This window comes from Lynx canadensis, chromosome D2 (genome assembly GCF_007474595.2).
Source record: "Lynx canadensis isolate LIC74 chromosome D2, mLynCan4.pri.v2, whole genome shotgun sequence".
NCBI lineage: Eukaryota > Metazoa > Chordata > Mammalia > Carnivora > Felidae > Lynx > Lynx canadensis.
In genome coordinates, this window is record NC_044313.2 from 34,753,345 (window position 1) to 34,777,442 (window position 24,098).

General features: G+C 38.7%; 1 protein-coding gene across 1 annotated transcript in view; it reads right to left on the reverse strand.

The window, feature by feature from the left end:
* KIF11 (kinesin family member 11) overlaps positions 1-22,667 on the reverse strand; it is a 46,603-nt gene extending 23,936 nt beyond the window's left edge. The window contains exons 1-11 of the mRNA XM_030335604.2: positions 22,293-22,667; positions 15,437-15,569; positions 15,096-15,193; positions 14,921-14,999; positions 13,156-13,341; positions 12,914-13,038; positions 10,132-10,222; positions 8,696-8,938; positions 6,728-6,823; positions 4,998-5,086; positions 1,329-1,416 (exon numbers count right to left, since the gene is read on the reverse strand). Coding sequence (XP_030191464.1) covers positions 1,329-1,416; positions 4,998-5,086; positions 6,728-6,823; positions 8,696-8,938; positions 10,132-10,222; positions 12,914-13,038; positions 13,156-13,341; positions 14,921-14,999; positions 15,096-15,193; positions 15,437-15,569; positions 22,293-22,369 — 1,305 coding nt within the window. The 5' untranslated portion in view covers positions 22,370-22,667. The remainder of the gene's footprint in view (positions 1-1,328; positions 1,417-4,997; positions 5,087-6,727; positions 6,824-8,695; positions 8,939-10,131; positions 10,223-12,913; positions 13,039-13,155; positions 13,342-14,920; positions 15,000-15,095; positions 15,194-15,436; positions 15,570-22,292) is intronic.
* Between the last annotated feature and the right edge of the window lie 1,431 nt (positions 22,668-24,098).

Consider the following 24,098-nt stretch of genomic DNA (forward strand, 5'->3'; position numbering starts at 1 on the left):
GTCCACCTTAGTTATTCAACATCTAGTTTCTTCTAGTATCTGCATCCCTCATCTGATAAACACAGTAATGAAAATGTCTCCGTCTTTACTATTTACCTCTTATAATAAAACCTCACAATTCAGTTAATTTCTTATAATGCTGCATTAACATAAGTGGCAAACAGCTTCTTCATCATTGATGACAGTAAAATGACGATACAACTGACAAAGAGTCAGCAAGAAAAAAAAATATCTTAAAGAATAAAGACGAGGGGGTACCTGGCTGGCTCAGCAGGTAGGGTATGTGACTCTTGATCTCAGGGTCATGAGGTCAAGCCCAACACTGGGCATGTAGCCTACTTAAAAAAAAAAAAGAAAGAGGGCACCTGGGTAGCTGTTGGTTGGGCATCCAACTCCTGATTTTGGCTCAGGTCATGAATCTCACAGTCATGGGATCGAGCCCACATCACTTAGTGTGGAGCCTGTTTGGGATTCTCTCTCTCCTTCTCTCTGCCCCTCCACTGCGCACACATCTCCTCTCTCTCTCTCTCTCTCTCTTTCTCTCTCTCTCTCTCTCAAAATAATTAACTAGTTAAAGAAAAAAAGAAAGAAAAAATGTGGCTTGTCTCAACTGAGATATACAGATGAAGCACACAAAGGATTTCAAAGACAGTACAAATTTAAAGAATGTAAAGAAAAAAAGGGGAGTGGGCATCTGGCTGGCTCTGTCAGTAAAGCATGTGACTCTTGATCTTGGGGTTTCAGGGTTGTTAAGTTCAAGCCCCACATTGGGTGAAGAGATTACTTAAAGACAAAAAACCTTGGGGGGGGGGGGGGGGGGGTGTCTCAGTCAATTAAGCATCTGCCTCTTGATTTTGGCTCAGGTCATGGTCTCATGGTTCATGAGTTTGAGCCCCTCAGCAGGATGAAGTCCACTTGGGATTCTCTGTCTCCCTCTCTCTGCCCCTCCTCCGCTCACATGCACTCTCTCACTCAAAAATAAATAAGTAAACACTAAAAAAGTAAAAATAAAAAATCTTGGGGCACCTGGGTAGCTCAGTCAGGTGAACATCTGACTCTTTTCTTGACTCTTGATCTTGGCTCAGGTCACGATCCCAGGGTCATGGGATTGAGCCCCCATTGGGCTCTGCGCTGGGCATGGAGCCTGCTTGAGATCCTCTCTTTCTCCCTCTCCCTCTGTCCCTCCCCTACTTGTGCACACATGCACTCTTTCAAAAAAAAAAAATCTTAAAAAAAGAAAGAAAAAAGTAAAAATATCAGGTCCTTCACATTCTGAAATTTTAATATGTGCTTCCCATGTAACATTCAATACCGTTTTAAATGCTTACCCTACTTAGCTCCTCCTCAACGGCACCAATTTTTTCAATCAATTCTACAATCTGTTCTTCTTGAACAGTTAGTTTTCCACTCATGGCTCTAAAATAAAGTTTAATATAAGTTTAGCAATTAATATTTTTTCTTAATCCCTTTAAAATGTATTTTAACACAATTGTGGCAGTTCTACATCATCTCTACCATTTATCATTATGATAACGATGCCTAAGTGTCAATAAGCAATAAATATAAATTACAAAACACAAATGGATTCCTTGTCCTTGTTTCATAAAAGGGCTGTTCTTCTTGTGATCTCCATTTTGAAAATGAGAATCCCTACCTATGAGGGAAAAAAGCATGTGTATATATAAAATTTGAGATGCTACAAAGCTGACAAGGGACTATAACTCACATAAAGTACAGGTGGGGGCAGGGGGATACAACATAAGTGGCTGCTATCAGGAATATGGCGTATAAATAGGACCCACAGAATCCAAGAAAGGCTTGGGGCTTGAAGGCATCAGATGTCACCGGAGGAAGGGATGAGATAAGGGGCAAAAACTGGAGAAGTGAATTAAAGTATATATACAGAACAATTATACCTTTTGCCTCTTGCACACAAACCCCAGTATACACCCCAACACCTACCACCATCGCACCACCACATAAATCTTCATGAGATGGAAGGGTTATCCTCTAGAACACAGTTCCCCCGCCTCAGCACTACTGACATTTTGAATCAGATGATTCTGGTTCACTTTAATGGGTCTCTGATTTCTTCAGCATTAGCAAGTTTCGGAAGTGAATGCTATCTTTTGTAGCCTCGTTCCTTCATAACTACCAACAATTTTCTATTCCACACTGTGCTTAAGTGACAAAGATACTTTTGTGAATGTGAATTTCCTCACATTATTAGCTAATGATATTGGTGATTAAAGAAAAAGCTAGAACTGACATATAAGAGGAGAGTTAATTCTGACAGTCTTTCCATTAACTATGTTAGTTCTTTATTGGAAATAGCTCTTTAATGTGAATGAGATATTTGAAATGCTTTCCTTATACTGAATGTACATGAGGTAATGCAACATTATTTCATGGATGATATAGTTTTGACATAGTGTTAAAAGATCCATTAAATAAAGCATTATCCTATTTTAAATGTTGGCTTCAGCTTTCATAATCCTCCTCTGACTTACAGTGTAGTAATTCCAAAAGCATTTTCAGAAGGAACATTGTTTCAGATTATGCCTGTTTATTGAGAGCAAATACTATCTTTTTAATTATGGGACTGACAAACTAAAAATTTATTATTTATAATTTTATAACTAAAGTTATTTCTTAATCTAAAATACATCAAAGTGATGGTCAACAGAAGGTAAGCAAATTACACAGTCTATAATGTCCAGTGTTTGACCACTAACAGCGGAAGATCCTACATGAGCAAATCATGACAAAACCACTTATTCACTGGTTGCCTACTAAGCACCCATCTCTAGCATCCACGTTTCCTTTGGGAAAGGACCCTCTCTTGACTGTGCAGCACCCAAGCTGTGTGGAGGGAATGTGACTCCATTCCCAGATCCAAGGACTAAGCCTGACTGGCTCAAGACAATCGGGGAAATTCAACTCCTTTGACAGCTGTTGGTTCAGATATGGATACAACTCAGAACTAATCTAATCAATAAGTGATGTTCCTCCAGTTTTGATGGTTATAGGCCAGGTAGCCTCTCACCCACACAAGACATGAATGAGAGCAGCAGCCGCTCTGCTGACCATCATCCTTGATGAAGAGCCTGGCTTAGGAGAAAGCCACCACTTAGGACAGGAGTGAGGACAGACAGAAAGGATCCTTGAGCTACTGGATTAAATAACCTTGAAGCTCATTCTACCCCTTGCTGTTTTAAGACAGTTTAAGCTGGGCTTTCTAACCAAAAGCACTGTGATGCCAACTTTAAAATATAAAAAGTGGTTACTGAATAAGAACTAATATGTAAAAAATATAAAGTGGTAGAAATAGAGACACCCATAAAGTAAACAATTGAAAAATAAATTACTATAGTACGTACAATAGAGAAGTATACCTGAAAACCAGATAAACAGGAAAAAAAAGAATAAAAAATACCAAATTTAAGAACTAAGTGTAAATTTGCAAAAGATTTTTGGAAAAATGTTTTGCCAAGTAGGTATAGGATATGAAAGAACCAAATATGGGGCATCTGGGTGGTTCAGTCAGTTAAGCATCCGACTTCGGCTCAGGTCATGATCTCATGGCTCATGAATACAAGCTCTGCATCAGGGTCTGTGCTGACAGCTCAAAGCATAGAGCCTGCTTTGGATTCTGTGTCTCCCTCTCTCTTTGCTCCTCCATGGCTCGTGCACGTGTGCTCTCTCTCTCAACAAATAAACATTAAAAAAATGTTTTTTAATTAAAAATTAAAAATAAAAAAAGAACTACACAAAACTAAGGTAACATAGAAAGAATAAAAGAATACCGTTTAATAGCCTGTGATATCCATACAAGGCAAATTTGAGTATTCATAATGTATGAGCCAATCAAGAAGACATAGTGCATTATGACAACTAAGAATACTATGGAAGAAAATGAGTTTAATTAAATGATTTATATGCTATCACAATGATCACATAATGTAACCATACATATATTACCTGAAAAAAAAAAGTTGTGTAAAAGATTATACCAAGATGCTTTGCATTATTATCAATTAGTCCTAAATACCTTTTATCATTAATTTTTGAAAAATGCCCTGTGAGAGGCACCTGGGTGGCTCAGTTGGTTAATCGTCCAACTTCTGCTCAAGTCATGATCTTGTGGTTCACAAACTCGAGCCCCACGTCGGGCTCTGAGCTGACAGCTCACAGCCTGGAGCCTGCTTCAGATTCTGTGTCTCCCTCTCTCTCTCCCCTCCCCTGCTTGTTTCTCTCTCTCTCTCTCTCTCTCTCTCTCAAATAAATAAACATTAAACAAAGCTTTAAAAAAAACAATGCCCTGTGAAAATCACCCTCCTTAACACCTTCAAGGATACAAGCTATCAGGAATTTTCAACTTAAAATTCTTAGCATCCCACTTGCCTTCTGCTCCTTGTTTAACCTGTTGTTGTTATTGTTTCTAAATAAAGTTTCAGTAGATTTCCTTTGAACTATTCCAGGGCTTTAAAAACTGAACAGATTTGTGGTTGCCAGAGGTTAGGGACTACTGGGGAAAAGGATGGGTATGACTACAAAGAGGCAGCAAGAGGGAGATCTTTGTAATGGTGGGATATGCCGTATCTTAATTGTAGAACTACATGAATCCACAAATGAGCAAAATGGCATTGAATTAAACACGTACTTTGCACCAATGTCAATTTCCCAGTTTTGACATTTTACTAAAGTTAAGCAAGAGGTACTGAATGGGGGAAACGCAGTGAAAAATATATGGGACCTCTCTGTATTTTTCTTACCACTTCATGTGAATCTATAATTATTTAAAAATTAAAGTTATATAAAAAATGTTTAAACTTACTTGATAACTACTTGTTAATGTCAACAGAAAAAGAAGCATTTACAGGAGGCACTAGATTTAAAGATTTTAGTTAATGTCCCATAAGTGAATTTTACTTCAAACACATTGTTACCAGAAAATTATTACTCTTGGAAATTAATTTCTATAGCCAAGGCCTTACCTAAAATTTTCTTCAGAAATGTATACCCCATTTTTCTCACGGGCTGCAGCAAGATCTCGTTTCAGACGCTCTATCTCTTCCGTATATTCCTACATGAGAAGAATGTTTTAGGTGTCAATTTAGCATATAACTCTTTTCTCATTCAGTTTGGGGAGGATATATATATGTATATTTCATGTTTTATTTGTATATATATATATATACATTTATTTTTATATATATATATACAAATAAAACATGAAATTAGCCCTTTTATGTTCCTTTTTAAATGTTTATTTATTATTTATTCTTTCTGTATTATTTCTCTCAATTATCTCAATAAAAACTTCAATAAAAAAAAAAAAACCACTACTGGATCGCTTGGGTGGCTCCATTAAGTGTCCAGCTCTTGATTTTGGTCATGATCTCACCATTTGGGAATTGGAGCCCCTAGGTGGGGCTCTGCAGTGACAGCACAGAGCCTGCTTGGGATTCTCTTTCTCCGCCCCTTCCCCCCTCAAAAATAAAGAAGTAAACTTAAAAATAATAAACAAATACATACGTACATACTACCAGGAAAAGGAACACAAGCCAAAGTGGGAGGAAATATTTAAAAATCATCTCAAAAAGGGCTTGTATCTAAAAGATATGAATTACTCTTTACCATTTAATAAGAAGAACACCAACTAAAAATTGGGCAAGGAATATGGATAGACTTTTCATAAAAAAAGATATACAGATGGATAATAAAGTTGTGAAAAGATACTCATTATCATTATTCATTAGGGAAATGCTAATCAAAACCACACTGAGGTACAATTATACAGTTATTAGAATGGCTAACATTAAGAAGATGGACTATAACAAAGTGTTGGAGAGGATGTGGAGAAACTGCAACCCTCATAGATTGGCTGCTGGGGAAATTGAAAGTGGTACAGCCACTTTGGAAAACAGTTTCTTGGAAGAGTTAAAAATAAATTTACTGTGCAACACAGAAATTAAACTGCTAGGTATCTACTTAAGAGGACTGAAAACACATCAACACAAAGACTTGTACACTAATGTTCATAGCAGCATTACTGGAAATAATCCAAATGTCCACTGGCTGGTGAATGGATAAACAAAATGTGTTGTTATCCACTTAATGGAATACTATTCAGCAGTAGAAAGACTCTATTGACACACGCTACAACACAGATAAAGCCCAAATGTTATGGCAAGTGAAAGAAGCCAGATACAAAAGACCAAATATTGTATGATTCCATTTAGAAAAATGTCTGGAAAGAGCAAATCTATAGACAAAAAGTAGATCAGTGGTTGACTGTTTGCAAAGGGGCAAAGGAGAACTTTATAGTGATAGAAATTTCCTAAAACTAGATTGTAGTGATGTTGCACAACTCTATAAATGTACTAAAAATCACTGAATTGTAGGCTTACAATGGAGGAGTACTATGGAAATTATACCCTAATATCTGGTAATTATATCACATTAATGTATGGTGATTATACCCTAAAACTATAAATAAATAAATTTCATAAATGTACATAATTGCAAATTTTGCTGACTTGATGGAGGTGGAAAAGTCAATATATTAGCATTAGAAAAAACATATTAGGTAGTTCATTAAAATCATTAGATGAAAAGCCTTACCATAGGCAATTTAACAAATCTTTTAACAATCATCTATTTCAAGTCCTTATTTTCACATTTGCCAAATAAGATTACATTACTCCACAAAAATCACAATTACCTTAATAAGAGCTCTTTTGGTGAGTTTCTGGTTAACTTCAGGCTTATTTAGTATGTTCTTTGCTCTATGAGCATATTCCAATGTACTCAGAGTTTCCTGTGAAGAAAAGAAAGTACCAACTACTAAAGATATTATGAGAATAATGTAGTTCTGTTATCTAAAATGTACTATAAAATAACTTACAAGAAATAATTTGTGGGTATATCTAATCTAAACATCTATCCATTAGAACCACTATACCCAATCTTTACAAAGAATTTGTTCAAAACATCCTTTTTCCCTTTTTTTCCAGTTTTCAGGGTCTTCAACTTTAAAATAATTTGACCTAATAATTTTTTTTAATTTTTTTCTAATGTTTATTTATTTTTGAGAGAGACAGAGTGTGAGCAGGAGAGGGACAGAGAGAGAGGGAGACACAGAATCTGAAGCAGGTTCCAGGCTTTGAGCTGTCAGCACAGAACCCAATGCGGGGCTTGAACTCACAAACTGAGATCATGACCTGAGCTGAAGTTGGATGCTTTACTGACAGAGCCACCCAGGCACCCCTGACCTATTCATTTTTTATGTTAGTTTTCACACTCAATGAATTCCATCATCTGACGAATAAACAAAATGTCCTATATCTATACAATGGAATATTACTCATCTACAAAAAGGGATGAAGCATTGATACATGCTACCCACATGGATGAACACTGAAAACATTATGCTAAGTATAAGAAGCCAGTCACAAAAGAAAACTTATTGCACAATTCCTAAATGGAATGAAATGTCCAGACTAGGCAAATCTATAGATTAAAAAAGTAGGTTAGTACTGAGGTAGGGCTGGGAGTGAGAGCAAATGGGAAGTGATTACTAATGGATTACAAAGTTTCTTTTTGGGGTAATAAAAATGTTCTAAAATTGGAATGTGGTGATGACTGCAGGGTCCGCAAACATATTAAAGTCACTGAACTATATACTTTTAATGAGTGAATTGTATGGTATGTGAATTATATCTCAGTAAAGAGGTTTATTTTTAAATGAAAAGGGAGGGGCACCTGGGTGGCTCAGTCAGTTGAGTGTCTGACTTCTGCTCAGGTCATGATCTCACAGTTTGTGGGTTCAAGCACTGCATCGGGCTCTCTGCCATCATCGCAGAGCCTGCTTCAGATCCTCTGTCTCCTCTCTCTGTGCCCTCTTTCTCAAAAGTAAATCAATATTAAGATAAATAAATAAAAAATAAATAAAATGAAAGGGGAGTTAGAGACCTCTATAAGCTTTTCTAACTCCATTCAAAGGAAGTGGCCACAATATAAAATAAGAGATTTCACCATCTTTGTTGCTTCTCTTGGTTTTACCACCTATTCCCACACATCCAACCCCATCTTTGCTGCCCTCTTAAGTAGCTTCTACAACACTAGCATTCACTTAACCCACTTGTAAATCCTCAATTCAATCTCCATATCCCATGTAACCCATCTACTGCTAATGACCATAGCAATTTCTTTGAAGACTGTGTGAGAAAAGCCATTAAGTAATTGTTTTCTTTTTTAAGATTAAAAACTCTGCCAGGAGGGGCACCTGGGTGGCTCAGTCAGTTAAGTGTCTGACTTTGGCTTAGGTCATGATCTCGCAGTTCGTGAGTTTGAGCCCTGTGTTGGGCTCTGTGCTGACAGTTCAGAGCCTAGAGCCTGCTTCAGATTGTGTGTCTCCCTTTCTCTCTGCCCCTCCCCTCCGTGTGATCTGTCTCTCTATCTCTCAAAAATAAATAAACATAAAAAAAATTTTTTTTAAAAAGAAACTATGCCAGAAAAGAGGAAGACAGTTTTTACAGTGGCATCCTCCTCTATGTGCACGTGTGTGATACCCAGATTCTTTTTACTCTCGCATAGAATGAATGAAGCCAATTAATGAACTTTTAAACTATGTGATAGCTAAATAAGAATTACACTTACTACACTTACAGATACCTTTCAAAGGGCTTACCTCAAGATTGAGGGATGCAGGAGAAATCGTTGCAATTATAGATGTTCTTGTACGGCCCCCAAGGGAATCCTGGAGGATTCTAGTTAATTTAGATTCTCGATAAGGAACATGAGGTGTTCTTTCTACAAGAGCAGTAATAACCCTTCCCAAAGTCAACAGGGACTGGTTGATATTTCCAGCTTCCCGAGCTCTCTTGTCAACTGCTCCAGAACGGCCAATGTTCTCACTTCCCGCAAGATCAACCTTGAATTTCAAAAATAAAAGTAAGTTGTCAGTTCCACTGGATTTGGACACAAAGACTTTCATTCTTACATATATTTAATAGCCAACAAAATAATTTTTCTGTAATTAACAACCCATTACAAAACTAATAACCTAGTGACTACAAGTATATTATCTAGAAATATAAAATTTCAGGCTGCTCTATGAGGTAGTAAAAAATGAAACAGTTGAAAAAAACTACTATATGATCCAGCAATGCCATTACTATGTATATTATCCAAAGGAAATGAAATCAGTATCTCAAAGAGATATCTGCACTCCCATGTTCGATGCATTATTCACAATAGTCAAGATATGAAAATAATCAGCGTCCATTGATGAATGAATAGAGAAGATATGGTGTACATATATATACACACACACAATGGAATATATTATTCAGTCATGAGAAAGAAGAAAATCTTGGCATGTGCAACAACATGGATTAACCTAGAGAACATAATACAAAGTGAAATAAGCCAGGGAAGGACAAAGACTGCATGATTGTATTTATATGTAGAATCCGGGAGAAAAAAAAGAAAGTTCACTGAAACAGAGAGTAGAATGATGATTACCAGAGCAGGAAAGTGGGGGAGAAGGAGATGCTGGTCAAAGGGTACAAGCCTTCAGTCATAAGATGAATTCAAGTTCTGGGGATATGATGTACACTACGATGACTACAGTTAATAACACTATACTGGGGCACCTGGGTGGCTCAGTCAGTTAGGCATCCGACTTTGGCTAATGTCATGATCTCCCAGTTCTTGAGTTCAAGCCCCACATTAGGCTCTGTGCAGACAGCTCAGAGCCTGGAGCCTGCTTTGGATTCTGTGTCTCCCTCTCTCTCTCTCTCTCTCTGCCCTCCCCCACTTGCACTCCCTCTCTCTTAAAAATAAACATTAAAATACAATTTAAATATAATAATAATACTATACTGAAATTTACTAAGAGAGTAGACCTAAGCATTGTCACCACCAAAAAAAAAAAAAAAAGTATGTGAGGTGAAGGATATGATAATTAACCTGATTATGGTAATCATTTCACAAAGCATACATATATCAAATCATCACATTGTATACTTAAATATATAATCTTATTTGTCAATTATTCCTCAACAAAACTGGAGAAAAAAAAGAAAAGAAAGAAACAGCAGTGGTATTAAGGTAGATGCTTACCAAGTTCAACTTTCCAATTTTAACAAGCTCCTCTCCATCAATTGTAGTTTCTTTCATATGTATTGTAACAGAGAAAACTGAGTGGGAACGACTAGAAAACAAGATCAGGTTGCCCAATCGTTATAATGTAAAATATTATTTGCTTTCTATAAAATACTGAAAACAGCAAAGAAAGACCAAAATCCACAAGATAGAGAAAGATAGTATCAGACAGGAGACATTAATAAGGTTTTGGAAGATGGAGGGGAGGAAGATAAAACAATGCTTAGGTTTTTGCCTTCTTGTACCTGCTGTCTGCAGAGGAGACGCCAATAAGAGACTACCTGTAAACACCCTAATAGACTCGGGAACTAGAATCCTCAGACCTCTAAAAGCTGGATATGGAGTAGGATTGAGATATTTGCCTGGGACGTCAGAGGAAAAGGCTTGCAATTGATCTTCCTATTTATAAGAACCTCTTGAAATATGTCATTACCATAAATTCAAACACCACCACACAAGCCATAGATTACTTGCTTTAAATTACTTGCCTGTTGTAAAAATGCATTGCTCTGCTTTGAGACTGCCATCAGAAATAGTTAACACCCTCTCTTGAGAAGCAGAAATGGTAAATAGCAGTGATTACCAAAACACTACAAGATAATCATCAGTAGACCATAAACTGTTCCAATGTCTATCTTATGATATGTACTCACATTCAGCTTATATCTGAAGGATACAAAAGTTATACAGACAACCTAGACATCTTTCCTTCTTGTATCAATGCCACTTGGTGAACATCATTATGTTTGTTTATGTCACTGATGGGTGGTAGGGAATATGGTAATTTTCAATTTTCTTATTTGTACTTTGCATGCTACTTGGAAAATTTTTAAGTATCATATTTTATTATTTAAAATTACAGAAAAGGGGAAGGACATGGAAAAAATATAAGCAAATTATAGATCTGAATTACAATATACATTTCACATTTTTCTACTATTATTTACCCATTCCTAATCCAAGAGTATGGAATTAATGCAATTAAGCATAGAAGTCAACTCTGATTCTAGACAACTGAATTGTTTTCCTTCACTTTACCACATACATTCATAAAGAAATTTTTACTCCAGTCTACATACATAAAAAGGAGTCCTAAATTACACAAATTTATGAAAAATAGGAATTTATATCAAAGAAAGGTATTTAGAGAAAAGAAATATTACCTAGTCTTAAACTCATTCCTCCAAATTCTATATAATTTTTTTAAATGGAAAGTTGTTATAGGAAAACTTAATTAAAATTATAAAATCAGGGACACCTGGCTGGCTCAGTCAGTAGAGCATGCGACTCTTGATCTCGGGGCTGTAAGTTCGAGCCCCATGTGTGGTAGAGATTACTTAAACATTTTTTTTTCTTTTTTTCTTGAGAGTGCATGTGCGAGGAGGGCTGAAACTCGAACCATGAGATCGTGACCTGAGCCAAAGACAAAAACTCAACCAACTGTGCCACCCAGGCACCCCTAATACATACATTTTTTTAAGAGTTGTAGAAATTTCTAATTACAAGGGAGCAAAGAAATAAGAGATCTAGTTTTTTGTTTTTTTTTTTTAAGTTTTATTTAAGTAATCTTTATACCCAACGTGGGGCTCGAACTCATGACTCTAAGATCAAGCACAGCACATTCTCCTGATTAAGCAAGCCAAGTGCCCTGAGATTTAGTTCTAATAATCATTTTGTAGGTCAGGGAAAGTGATAGATAAGTTCACTTATTTACCTGAAGTCACATGTTTGGTTAACTGCAGAACTAGACCTAAACACAAATATCTAACTCCCAATCCATAGCTCCTGTAATTACACTCTGATGCTTCCTTCAAAGACCAGCAGAAAAAGAAATCACCTGACGCAGTAAACTGCTTTTCTAGAATTTGGGATTTATCCTATAAGGGGTGCTATCAATATGCCCCTTTGTACCCCAGAAAGCCAGCGTTAGTGACCATATATTCCTACATTAAAATGAAGTCATCTGAAAAATGTTTAAATCATGTTGCACAATCTAAACATATATAATTTTTATCAATCATACTGCAATAAAGCTGGGGAAAAATTAAATGAAATTCTCTTTCTTCTAATCCTTATTTAAACCAAGTGCTTTCATGGGGCACTTGGGTGGCTCAGCCGGGTAAGCATCCAACTTCAACTCAGGTCATGAGCTCATGGTTTGTGAGTTCAAGCCCCACGTCAGGCTCTGTTCTGACAGCTCAGAGAGAGCCTGGAGCCTGCTACAGACTCTGTGTCTCCCTCTCTCTCTGCCCCTCCCCTGGCTCATGCTCTTTCTCTCTCTCTCAAGAATAAAGAAACATTTAAAAATCACAAACAAACAAACAACAAAAAAAAAACCAGGTGCTTTCAAACTTTGTTCTAGGTATCCACTGGGGCCCCAGAAAAATGCTCAGGGAAAACCTTCATGAGGCTAAGGAGGTAAGCCTCTAAGCATCCCACCCCCACATCAACTATAGCAGCCACATTATCAGCAGTTAATCAAGGCTTCCATGTACGATTTCATTCGAGAAAAAATAATCTAAAAAGTTTAAAACTTCTGCTCTAATATCAACTTCTCTTTGTTCTCCTTTCAACATTCTTCCAATACTGGTGTTCCCCTATAAATCTCAAGTCAATTACTAAAGCATGAAATCTAGCATATAATCTAGCTGTGTGACTCACATACCATGACTCACCCCAATTTGACTTCCCCCATGAAAAAGAAAACGGAGCAGTGGGGGGAAGACAATGGTTTTCTTACCTAGAGTATGCATTCATCAAAGTTGCTGCAGTTGTCCTTTTTGCTGCCCCCTTCTCCAAAATTTGATAGACTTCATCCTTGTTGTGCACTGTAATTTCTTCTAAACCTTTGATTATCACCCCCCTCTGACCAAAAATGAAAAGAGCGTCCATCAGATTGGTAAAATATATATATATATTCTGGCTTCTCAAAGCATCACACATTAAAATCTGGATACATTCCATTCTCAAAGACTGAGTTACCTTGTTACGGGGATCATCAAACATCTGTAGTCTCTCAGAAACATCAGAAGATGGATTAAGGAGATCAAAAAGTTCTTCATTATAGATTTCCAACAGAGACACTTTGACTGAAAATTCAGTACCATTATCAGTAAGTTTCTCAAAAATTTGATGCAGAGTACGTGGAATTATACCAGCCAAGGGATCCTGAAACCATAATATTAATAAGGATTAAAATAAGGGAAGAATGCCATCCATTTACTATGGCGGTTAAAACACATATGGTAAGGGCCTCCTTCATGATATATTTAAACACAAATATGCTAAAACCAGTTTATTTATATTTTTTATATCAATCCCTTTTCATCAAACTTTATTATAAATTGTATAAATTGTTCATTAGGTGTATAATCTAAATTCCACTAAAACAAGTTTAAAAAAGAAACGAACTGAGTATTAGAGAAGCAAAGTCATTTATAAGAATTTATTCAACAGTAACTATTCTTCTTCATTCCTTCCACAAATCTGTCCTATCAGCCACTTCATGCCATAGAAACCAACCAAATTAAGCTACTTATAAAACCAAGTTTAGTAATTCTAACTTTTCTCATGAGAACATAATACTACCATCTTAACAGAAAAGTGGCCCGTGTAACAGTGTATTCCCTAACTCTAACATAAACACGTTTTTAAAATATTTAAGCATCTTTTATAAAACTATTATGAATCTCTAAATTTTGAAACTGTACTTTAAGCCTATTCCTTATTTCCTATGGTTACAATTCCATAACTTCATTATCCATGCTCCAAGTTAATGCCTCAACAGTGTAACCACTAGAAAAAAGGATCGACCTAAATGTTAATAATTTGGAAACTTAACTTAGTCATTAAATGCACTTAAACAAGGGCGCCTGGGTGGTTTAGTCGGTTAAGCGTCCAACTTCAGCTTAGGTCATGATCTCATGGTTTGTGAGTTCAAGGCCCATGTTGGGTTCTCTGCTGTCAGCATGGAGCCTGCTTTGGATCCTCTGTCCCTCTCTCCCTCTGCCCCTCCCCTGCCCCCTCGCTCTCTCTCAAAAATAAGTAAACATTAAAAGAAACCTCACTTAAACACACTTGATGGATATCTTTGTGAAATGTACTATGTGCTTTTTACAGTATCCAAGAATACAGTGATCTTAATTTCTTGAACACTCAAGGTCATCATTGTTAAAGTACCATGCTGCCCCTTGCTATGCTATCTTGATGAGACTCATTCCCACACTGCAAAGTCTTCCCTTGCAAGCCCTACTCACATGCCGCTTTTCCACAATATTCTTTTTTTATTTAAAAAAAATTTTTCTTTAATGTTTATTTAGTTTTGAGAGAGAGACACAACACGAGCAGGGGAAGGGCAGAGAGAGAGGGAGTCACAGAATCCAAAGCAGGATCCAGGCTTTGAGCTGTCAGCACAGAGCCTGATGCAGGGCTTGAATTCACAAGCTGTGAGATCATGACCTAAGCTGAAGTTGGATGCTCAACCAACTGAGCCACCCAGGCACCCCTCCACAATATTCTGCTCCAACTATTCTGTCTTGTCACTTAACTGTGCCATATGTATTGATTCTTTCTCTCCCAATGAGACTATGTTTCTTAAACAAGAACCATACCATATAGTTTATCCTACATTCATGTTTGACATGGTACGCTGATCTTCTCTATTTCAAGAAAGAGGTCTTCACTCATGTTATATTAAGTTATATTTCAGCCATTTTAGAGATAGAAACCTGGTATAAACAGTAAATACCTCCTCCCAAGTGTACTCTTCATTAGGTGACCTCTCACCTTCCATTGTAAAGGTTTTTCCAGTGCCAGTTTGGCCGTATCTGTCAAAATTTTTAAAAGTGTTAAAAAAAAAACACAAAAAACAAATACATGCATCTAAACTTTTTCATCAATTTGAAAAATAGCGTTTCACTCACGCAAAAATAGTGCAATTGTAACCCATAATAACTTCATCCAGAATTGGACAAACAACACTTCGGTAAACATCAATTTGTTTAGTAGACGCTCCAAAAACCTATCCCAAAAAAAAAAAAAAAAAAAAAAATCAGAGCAATCTTCAGGGAAAAAAATATGTCAAAATTACTCACTTTAAGAATTTTGTTTTTAATAGATTAACTCATTCAGCCCACTAGAAACCATTTGACAGCTCAAAGAGTAACTGAAACTTGGAATTGACACTAGAACCTAGAGGAAATAGTATACGAGGCTAATTTTACATTGTAAATACAGGAGTTACAGCATTTAAAGAAGTAGGTACCATATCAAAAGTATATGTTTTCCTTGAGCTCTTGTCGGCCAATCCTCCAGTTCGTACACTAACTTCTTTTCGTACGTGATCACATTCCACTACAGAATGGGCGCTAGCTTTCCGCTCTGCCAAATTAAATGGTCTATAAAAAGAAATATACAAAGTTACTGAAAAAACTCTTAGTTTTCCGGTTACAAATGACATTGTCATTAATACCTTAGACAACAACAAAGTGAAGTTTTTTTTTTGTTTTTTGTTTTATTTTTTTTTTAATGTTTTATTTATTTTTGAGACAGGGAGAGACAGAGCATGAGCAGGGGAGGGTCAGAGAGAGGGAGACACAGAATCTGAAACAGGCTCCAGGCTCTGAGCTGTCAGCACAGAGCCCGACGCGGGGCTTGAATTCACAGACCGCGAGATCATGACCTGAGCTGAAGTCGGCCGCCTAACCGACTGAGCCACCGAGGCGCCCCCAAATTGAAGTTTTTTGACTACACTGTTGGTAACAGGGATTACATGGGGTACTACTGAATGATACTGCTAAAGCAGACGGCAGAATTTTAAGTCTTAACCCCCAGAAATAAAAAATCGTTTTTTTTAATTTTCAAAGTTATGTAAAACATTATAATCCTGACAGTTTTTAGAGTAGATGCTAACAGAATTAACTTGTAAAAAATGCCAAACTTATTTTTTAGAATTGTATTTCTACTATTCTTAGAATCTGAGAAAGTTAGGTTATAATGTAGTAGAGAGATTTGTGTTCAAATTACTAACCACATTTGTGTTTGAAATACTAACCTGAGAGTGAACAACTGGCATAAGATAAAAAGTAGATAAAAATAATGACTGGGACGCCTGGGTGGCTCAGTCAGTCAAGCATCTGACTTCGGCTCAGGTCATGATCTCAGGGTATAGAAGTTTGAGCCCCACGTCGGGCTCTGTGCTGACAGCTCAAAGCCTGGAGCCTGCTTCAGATTCTGTGTCTCCCTCTCTCTCTGCCCCTCCCCTGCTCATGATCTGTCTTTCTCTGTCTCTCAGTGATAAAAAACATTAAAAATTTTAAAAAATATAATAATGACTAATACATTGAGTAGTTACTATGTGCCAGGTATTCACTATTCTGTCTTTTTTTAATGTTTATTTTTGAGAGAGAGAGAGAGAGAGAGAGAGCGCGCGCATGAGCAGGGGAGGGGCAGAGATGCTTAAGTCAGATGCTTAACCAACAGAGCCACCCAGGTGCCTTGGTACTCACTATTCTAAATGCTTCACATGTGTTAACTCAGTTTGTCCTCACAACACTGTGAGGTCAAGGGGGAATAGTAACAAAACAAATGGTTATAAAAGAGGTAATGTTTAGAAAGAATATGTAAAGGGTGCTGTTGGAACACAAAGCAAAAATTTAGTGTCTTGATTGGGACAGGGAGGGGTAGGGGAATCATACATAAGTGATAGGAAAGACGCCCAGAGGAAGAAACGTAAGTGAAATTCCTCCTTGGGCTTTCAATAGAGTAAGGATTCTTTTTTTTTTTTTTTTACATTATTATTATTATTTTTTTAATTTAAACCCAAATTAGTTAGCATGTAGCGCAACAATGATTTCAGGTGTAGATTCCTTAATGCCCTTTACCCATTGAGCCCACCCCCCGTCCCACAACCCCTCCAGTAACCCTCTGTTTGTTCTCCATATTTAAGAGTCTCTTATGTTTTGTCCCGTTTTTTTTTAAAGCTTATTTATTTTGAGAGAGAGAGAGAGAGAGAGAGAGCACACGCGCGCATGAGTGGGGGAGGGGCAGAGAGAGGGAGACAGAATCTGAAGCAGGCTCCAGGCTTTGAGTTGTCAGCACAGAGCCCGATGCTGGGCTCGAACTCACGGACCGCAAGATCATGACCTGAGCCAAAGTGGGATGCTCAACCGACGGAGCTACCCAGGTGCCCCTGTCCCCCTCCCTGTTTTTATATTATTTTTGCTTCCCTTCCCTTATGGTCACCTGTCCTCATATGAGTGACGTCATATATTTGCCTTTCTGACTAATTTCACTTAGTATAATACCCTCTAGTTCCATCCACGTACTTGCAAATGGCAAGATTTCATTCTTTTTGATTGCTGAGTAATACTCCACTGTATGTATGTATGTATGCACGTATGTATGTATGTATGTGTGTATATATATATACCATATCTTCTTTATTCATTTAGAGTAAGGATTCTTGATCTTGATTTGTATATAGTGTATACAAATTTCCCATTTGAAAAATGGGGCTGAGTAATAGTACCAAACTCACTGCACAGGAAAATAAATCCTGTTTAGTTTACCATTTCCCAGTGGCTACCACAATGCTTGGTACATAACCGGCATTCTAATATCTGTTAAACTACACAGCTTAATAAATGTCACCCTAAGGGGAATAATGGAAGAGCTGAAAAGAACCATAATACATACAGAGGCATCCATCAGATATTTATATACTTAACACACATCTGGACCAAAGAGAGAGATGTACTCTTAACCTGAGTTCATTTTTCCCACTCAGTATCACATATTATGAAAGGAAATGCCAAATAGGAAATTATCTTTCCCTTCATCACTAGACAAACTACGTTGCTATTTATTTTAAAAAGGGTATCTCAACACTCTTTGGCATGCCCCATCCCTAGCATTTTTTGATGGTCATAAGATCAAATTTGTGATTCTGGGAAATTTAACTCAGCAACTCTCAGATAATATATAGTGATGCTATCAACTGTCAAATGTAATGAAACCTACACAATGTACATAACCCATGGCATGCAGGATTATTAACAGTTCAACAAAACTTGGTCAAAACCAACTTTCTGGTAGGCCAAGAGTATCAACTAGAATGAATTGCTCTTGTGTGGTTAAAGCTCTTTCAATGTCTACCATTCCTAGCATCTCTCAACTAATTTCTTTGCCTGGATGTGTAATTAAGTTAACCAAATGAATACCATTGAGATGTCACAACTGAGCAGTAGATATTCACACATATCACACATTCCTAAAAGTTATCAAAACTCCGAGCAGCTTTAGGAACTATTTGTACTATGATAAATAGTACTGCCAAGCCACCATATTCCTAACCAAACCTCTCTAACTAGAAATTGCTAGGTTCCTGCTGGTGATGCTAACAAACCCATCGATTTGTTGGCCTCACTACAGTTATATTACATTTATTTGTTCATTCCATAAATATTTAGCAACTACTTACTATATGATAAAACTGAGGATAGAGAAGTGAACAAAACCAAGTTTAAAAAAAACCCAAAACACTCAACTTCTTATTCTCAGGGAGCTTTTATCTTAGTGTTATACATAGATAATTTAGATACTGATAAATTAGAAATGAAAATAAATAAGCCAAACTAAATGGGATTGGAAGTGATGATGGGGGGAAATAGGCAGTTGCTATTACTATTTTCGGATGGTCAGGGAAGGTTTCTCTGATATTTAATGATACTTAAGCCGAATCTAGAAAGTGAGGGAGTCTTACAGCTATTTTGATGGGAAAGCTTTCTAGGCAGAGTGAAATTGCAAAGTCCCTGAGGTAGAGCTTGGTGGATAGATGTTATTTTAAATATATAGAGGTGGGGGGCACCTGGGTGGCTCAGTTGGTTGAGTATGTGACTTTTGATTTTGACTTAGGTCATGATCTCATGGTTTGTGGGATGAGTCCCATGTCGGGCTCCACACTGATAGGGTGAAGCCTGCTTGGGATTCTCTCTTTCTCCCTCTCTCTCTGCCCCTCCCCTGCTTGTGCATGCTCTCGCGCTCTCTCTCTCTCTCTCAAGATAAACTTTAAGAAAAAAACATATTTATATACTTTTATATATATGAATGATTCATATGGGTTCAGATCTAAATTACTAAAGCACTTGTCTAGATTAAAATGCAAGACTGGGGCGCCTGGGTGGCGCAGTCGGTTAAGCGTCCGACTTCAGCCAGGTCACGTTCTCGCCGTCCGTGAGTTCGAGCCCCGCGTCAGGCTCTGGGCTGATGGCTCGGAGCCTGGAGCCTGTTTCCGATTCTGTGTCTCCCTCTCTCTCTGCCCCTCCCCTGTTATGCTTTGTCTCTCTCTGTCCCAAAAATAAATTAAAAAAAAAAAAACGTTGAAAAAAAAATAAATAAAATGCAAGACTGACTTAAATCGTAAAACCTTTATATGACAGTCTTTTTTTTTTTTTTTTTTTTAAGTTTATTTTGAGAGAGACAAGAGTGTGAGCCGGGGGAGAGGCAGAGAGAGATGGGGAGAGAGAGGATACCAAGCAGGCTCCTCGCTGTCAGTGCAGAGCCCACCTTGGGGGCTCAATCCCACGACTGTGAGATCATGACCTCAGCCAAAATCGAGTCAGACGCTCAACTGACTGAGCCACCCGGGGCCCCTCTATTATGTTCTTAATAGAATTTATGCTAACCTGTACACTTATACAAGGGGAAAGAATGTTTTGCATGTGTGTTGTCTTTGTGTATACATATATCAAAGCCTATTTCCTTATTAAAATTTCTCTATATATGAACCATCAGTTCCTCAACTCCAGAAATTATAGCTTTCTCTTGAGCTGTGTATAGGTCGACTAAAAAATTTTCTTCCTAGGGCCGCCTGGGTGGCGCAGTCGGTTAAGCGTCCGACTTCAGCCAGGTCACGATCTCGCGGTCCGTGAGTTCGAGCCCCGCGTCGGGCTCTGGGCTGATGGCTCAGAGCCTGGAGCCTGTTTCGAATTCTGTGTCTCCCTCTCTCTCTGCCCCTCCCCCGTTCATGCTCTGTCTCTCTCTGTCCCAAAAATAAATAAACGTTAAAAAAAAAAATTAAAAAAATAAATTTTCTTCCTAAAGTTATAATACAAGTAAAGAACATCACTGGGGAGCCTGGGTGGCTCAGTGGGTTAAGTGTCTGAATTCGTTTGGCTCAGGTGAGTTCAAGCCCCCACATTGGGCTCTCTGCTGTCAGCACAGAGCCTGCTTGGGATTCTCTGTCCCCTCTCTCTACCCCTCCCCCCTTACACAAGAGCACATGCACGTGTGAGCCCTCTCTCAAAAATAAACATTAAAAAATTTTTAAAAAGCAAGTAAAGATCATAAAAGGTTATATTCATTGTAATAAAGTAATAAGCCACCTCTTGAAATCTCGCTGACCTCTTAGGTTACAATAAACTGTGCCAATTAAAAATGTAAAACTGAAAAACAAAACAAAACAAAAAATCAGGGAAGAATACGTGACCAGAGACTACATGTGGTTTGCAAAGCCTAAAATATTCACTATCTGAGCCCTTTACAGAAAAGGTTTAACAACGACAAGGGCCTCGTAAATTGTTTACTAAAGCTTAAGGACATATCCGCACTAGGAAAGATATTTGAAAAAGAAAGCATGAAAAGAAAAACATCCTCATACAAAAATTATTGTAAATAGTCACAACCAAAGCACTTTTCATTAGTGACAAAGTAAAAGAAACCTCTTTTTGGTAAGACTTGAAATGAATGGGGATAATAAATAATGTTTAATTCTTGGGACTGAGGAAGGGGGCTGGAAAGGGAAACAATGGGGCTCAAACTGTAATGATTGGTCTGTTTCTAATATGGGTGATGGATACACAGATGTTTGTTACTTTATTCTCCATAACTTTTACAGGTCTGACATATTTTGTAACTAACAATAAAAAAGAAAATTAAAGAAAATAAAGCCACGCAGAGAAAGCATTACTGTCGGGCCTTAATAAACGATCAACATAATCTAAAAATCTGCGTTTCTATTATGGGCTGTTAATTTTTTTTTTTTTTTCAATCTTCAAAACAAGTAACTATTAAGAGAAGCTCTCAAGTACAGCTGGTAATTGGCCGGACTTAAGGTTACCACCGAATTTCCTCTCTGACACCTAGTTTAGAAAGCCAGCTATTACGGCTGACTTCTACAATTCAAGTCACCCACCAAAGCTGAGAAGGCAGTAACTTAAGAAAGTTTGTTGCATACATTTAAAAAATCACCTTAAAAAAAAAAGATTTAGAATACTTTTGGATTTACAGAAAAGTTGCTGACAGTAGAATTTTAAAAAGAGCAACAAAAACACACACATACAACAGTAAACTGTGGACGGCTTCTAAAAAGCTGAATAAATCAATCTCTAAGCAACAGTTTATATAACAAGCATGTTCTCTCTCTACTGGCTAATTTCAAAATTGGGAAGTTATTTGGAAATCAATCTGGGGAGAGTTGAACACCTCCACCCGCTCACCCTGAAAAAACTGTCTTCTTTGGTTTAGGGAAGACCAAGCTGCAGTACAATCAGAAAGCTATAGTGGCTTAAGCTGTCTCCTTTTAAAAACAGAAACTCACTCTATAACAACCTTTAAATTTTAAATACAGTGGTGTTTCCTTATTTAGTAGGGATGAAGAAAATATTGCATCAAAAATAAAGAGAACAAGTGATCGGTTATGTTTTGAGAGATGATGGAGAGGCCGGTAATCTCAACATCAGGACCATCTGCAAAGTAGGTATACAGTCTTATTTCCAAACTGACAAACTACAAGAAGTGGAATGTAAAAGTGACACCTAAATCTCTGCTGTCATTAGTTTTTTAAAAACAACATACTTTTCCATGAAGAACGGCGATCAAATTCTCCTGAATTGCAAATCAAACTATAACCTCCAATACGAATATCCTTTCTTCTGAAACAGACACTAATTTACTCCTCACAGCAATCTGGTGTCATTTTATGGAAGAGCATTTAGAGGAACTATGAGACAGGCAGGTCTGCACCGCCCAGAAACTACAATCAAAATTCCACTCTCCGGACAGCACAGAAGGGAGCCCAGCAGCAAAGCCCGGCACTCCGAATCCTGCCGGGTTCGCCCTACCTGCATCTCACCACCACCTGGATGTTCTTCCCCTTTTCCTCTTTCTTCTTCGCGGAGGAATTCGGCTGGGACGCCATGACGATCACCGCGGGAAAGTCAAGACCTGGTCGCGTACTGGAGCGCCGTGGGGGCGCGGGAGGGTCCTGCGACCGGCGCGGGCCAGATGCCCACCTCCCCCGCCGGGTACTGGCGTGGCCTGGGGAACCCACGCAAGTAGTTCGACGTCCCCGCTCTCCACCAGGAGCTCTGACTCGCCGAGGCGTCTGTCCCGCACTAGCACTAGCGGGAGCCTCGGAAACAGCGATGTCGTCTCCGCCCGAAGCCTAGGAAACCAGGCAACGACTCGGCGCCTCAATTTGAAAAAGGAGCCGAGACGCGGAACCAATAGCAGCGCGGGCGCGCAAGGCACCATGGGACGGGGTGTCGTCACCAGAGCCCCGCCCTTGGGGCGTGGCCCGCGGGAAAGTAAAAAGCTGGTCTGTCCGTACCCTTCTGGAACTCGTGGTCCAGAGGGAGAGACGCACGAGTGAACAGTGTGACCCTTCAACGCGACCTTGCCCAAGTTACATAACTTCTCTATAAACCAAGATTTCCAAATCTTCAAAATGGAAGCAATAGCGACCACCTTAGAAGGTAGTGTGAGAATTAACTAGTGCGGGCAAATCCCTTAGACTAGAACATATAGTATCAGGATAGCTGGCCACGATTATAATTATTATTAGCGGATGGTAAGACAGTGCTGTGGAAGCACAGGGCAGAGGTCAAATGCGAGCCCTTTTCTCGGAGGCAGCGTCTAGAGTAGCCTTGAATAATTAGGAAGTGTTAAGAAATAAGGCTACATGGGTAACCAAATTGCGATGAAAAGGGCGTTAAGTGTCATTTTCAGAACTCTGAATGTATCCTTTAACTGATGAGAAATGTGATTGTTAAGTGATTCCAAGCAAAAGGCAGTACGGTACTCGCCCTTTCAGACAACTCTTCCGGAAGGACTGACGCAGGCTCAAGGCGCGCTTCCCCCTACGTGGTGCCGCAGTCCGCGGGAGGCTCAAGGAGGCGCCCGCCGCGGTCAGCCTACAAATCCCAGCAGGCCGCGCTCGCTGGGCCCCGCCCCCGATCGGTAACCTGTGACTTTCGGTAGGCGTCCTACAAGCGTCCTTGCGGTGCTTGAAGAGACTCGACCGCTTCAGGTGTGGCATCCAGGCCCGGGAAAAACTGTCGTGGGCCTGTGCTATAGTCGGCTTAAGGAGCTGCGCTTGTGGGCCACACTTAGCCCACAGGAAACTGGGTATCGTTTTAGCTTTTTAAGTAAGGGCCAGATGGAAAACTCTCAGGCGCCTTTGTGTTCCTCCACTTATTAACCTCCTGCATTCCCCCAAGGAGACAATTGTATATACAGCTCGGATCTCTGGTCACCTTTATGCATAGCTCAGCATCTCAAAATGGACCTGCTGAAAACAGAACTCGTTATGCTCCTTAAAGCCACCCTAATCTTTCTCATCTGGACCCATGGCACTAACCAGATCTTTGATTCCTTCATATTCTACCTTGTCCAGTGGACTTCTGTTAGTTTTATCACCTCCGCCACCACTCCAGGCCAAGTCTCTTTTATCTCTAATCTGAACCACTGTCCTTAACACGTCTCCCTACTTCTGCTGTTTTCTCCTCTACCCACTGCATTCAGTCAGCAACGGGAAGGATCCTTTAAAATAATTCGATCAGGGTGCCTGGGTGGCTCAGTCGGGCGTCTGACTGTTGATTTTAGCTCAGGTCATGATCTCAGGGAGGGGAAACCCAGCCCCATGTGGG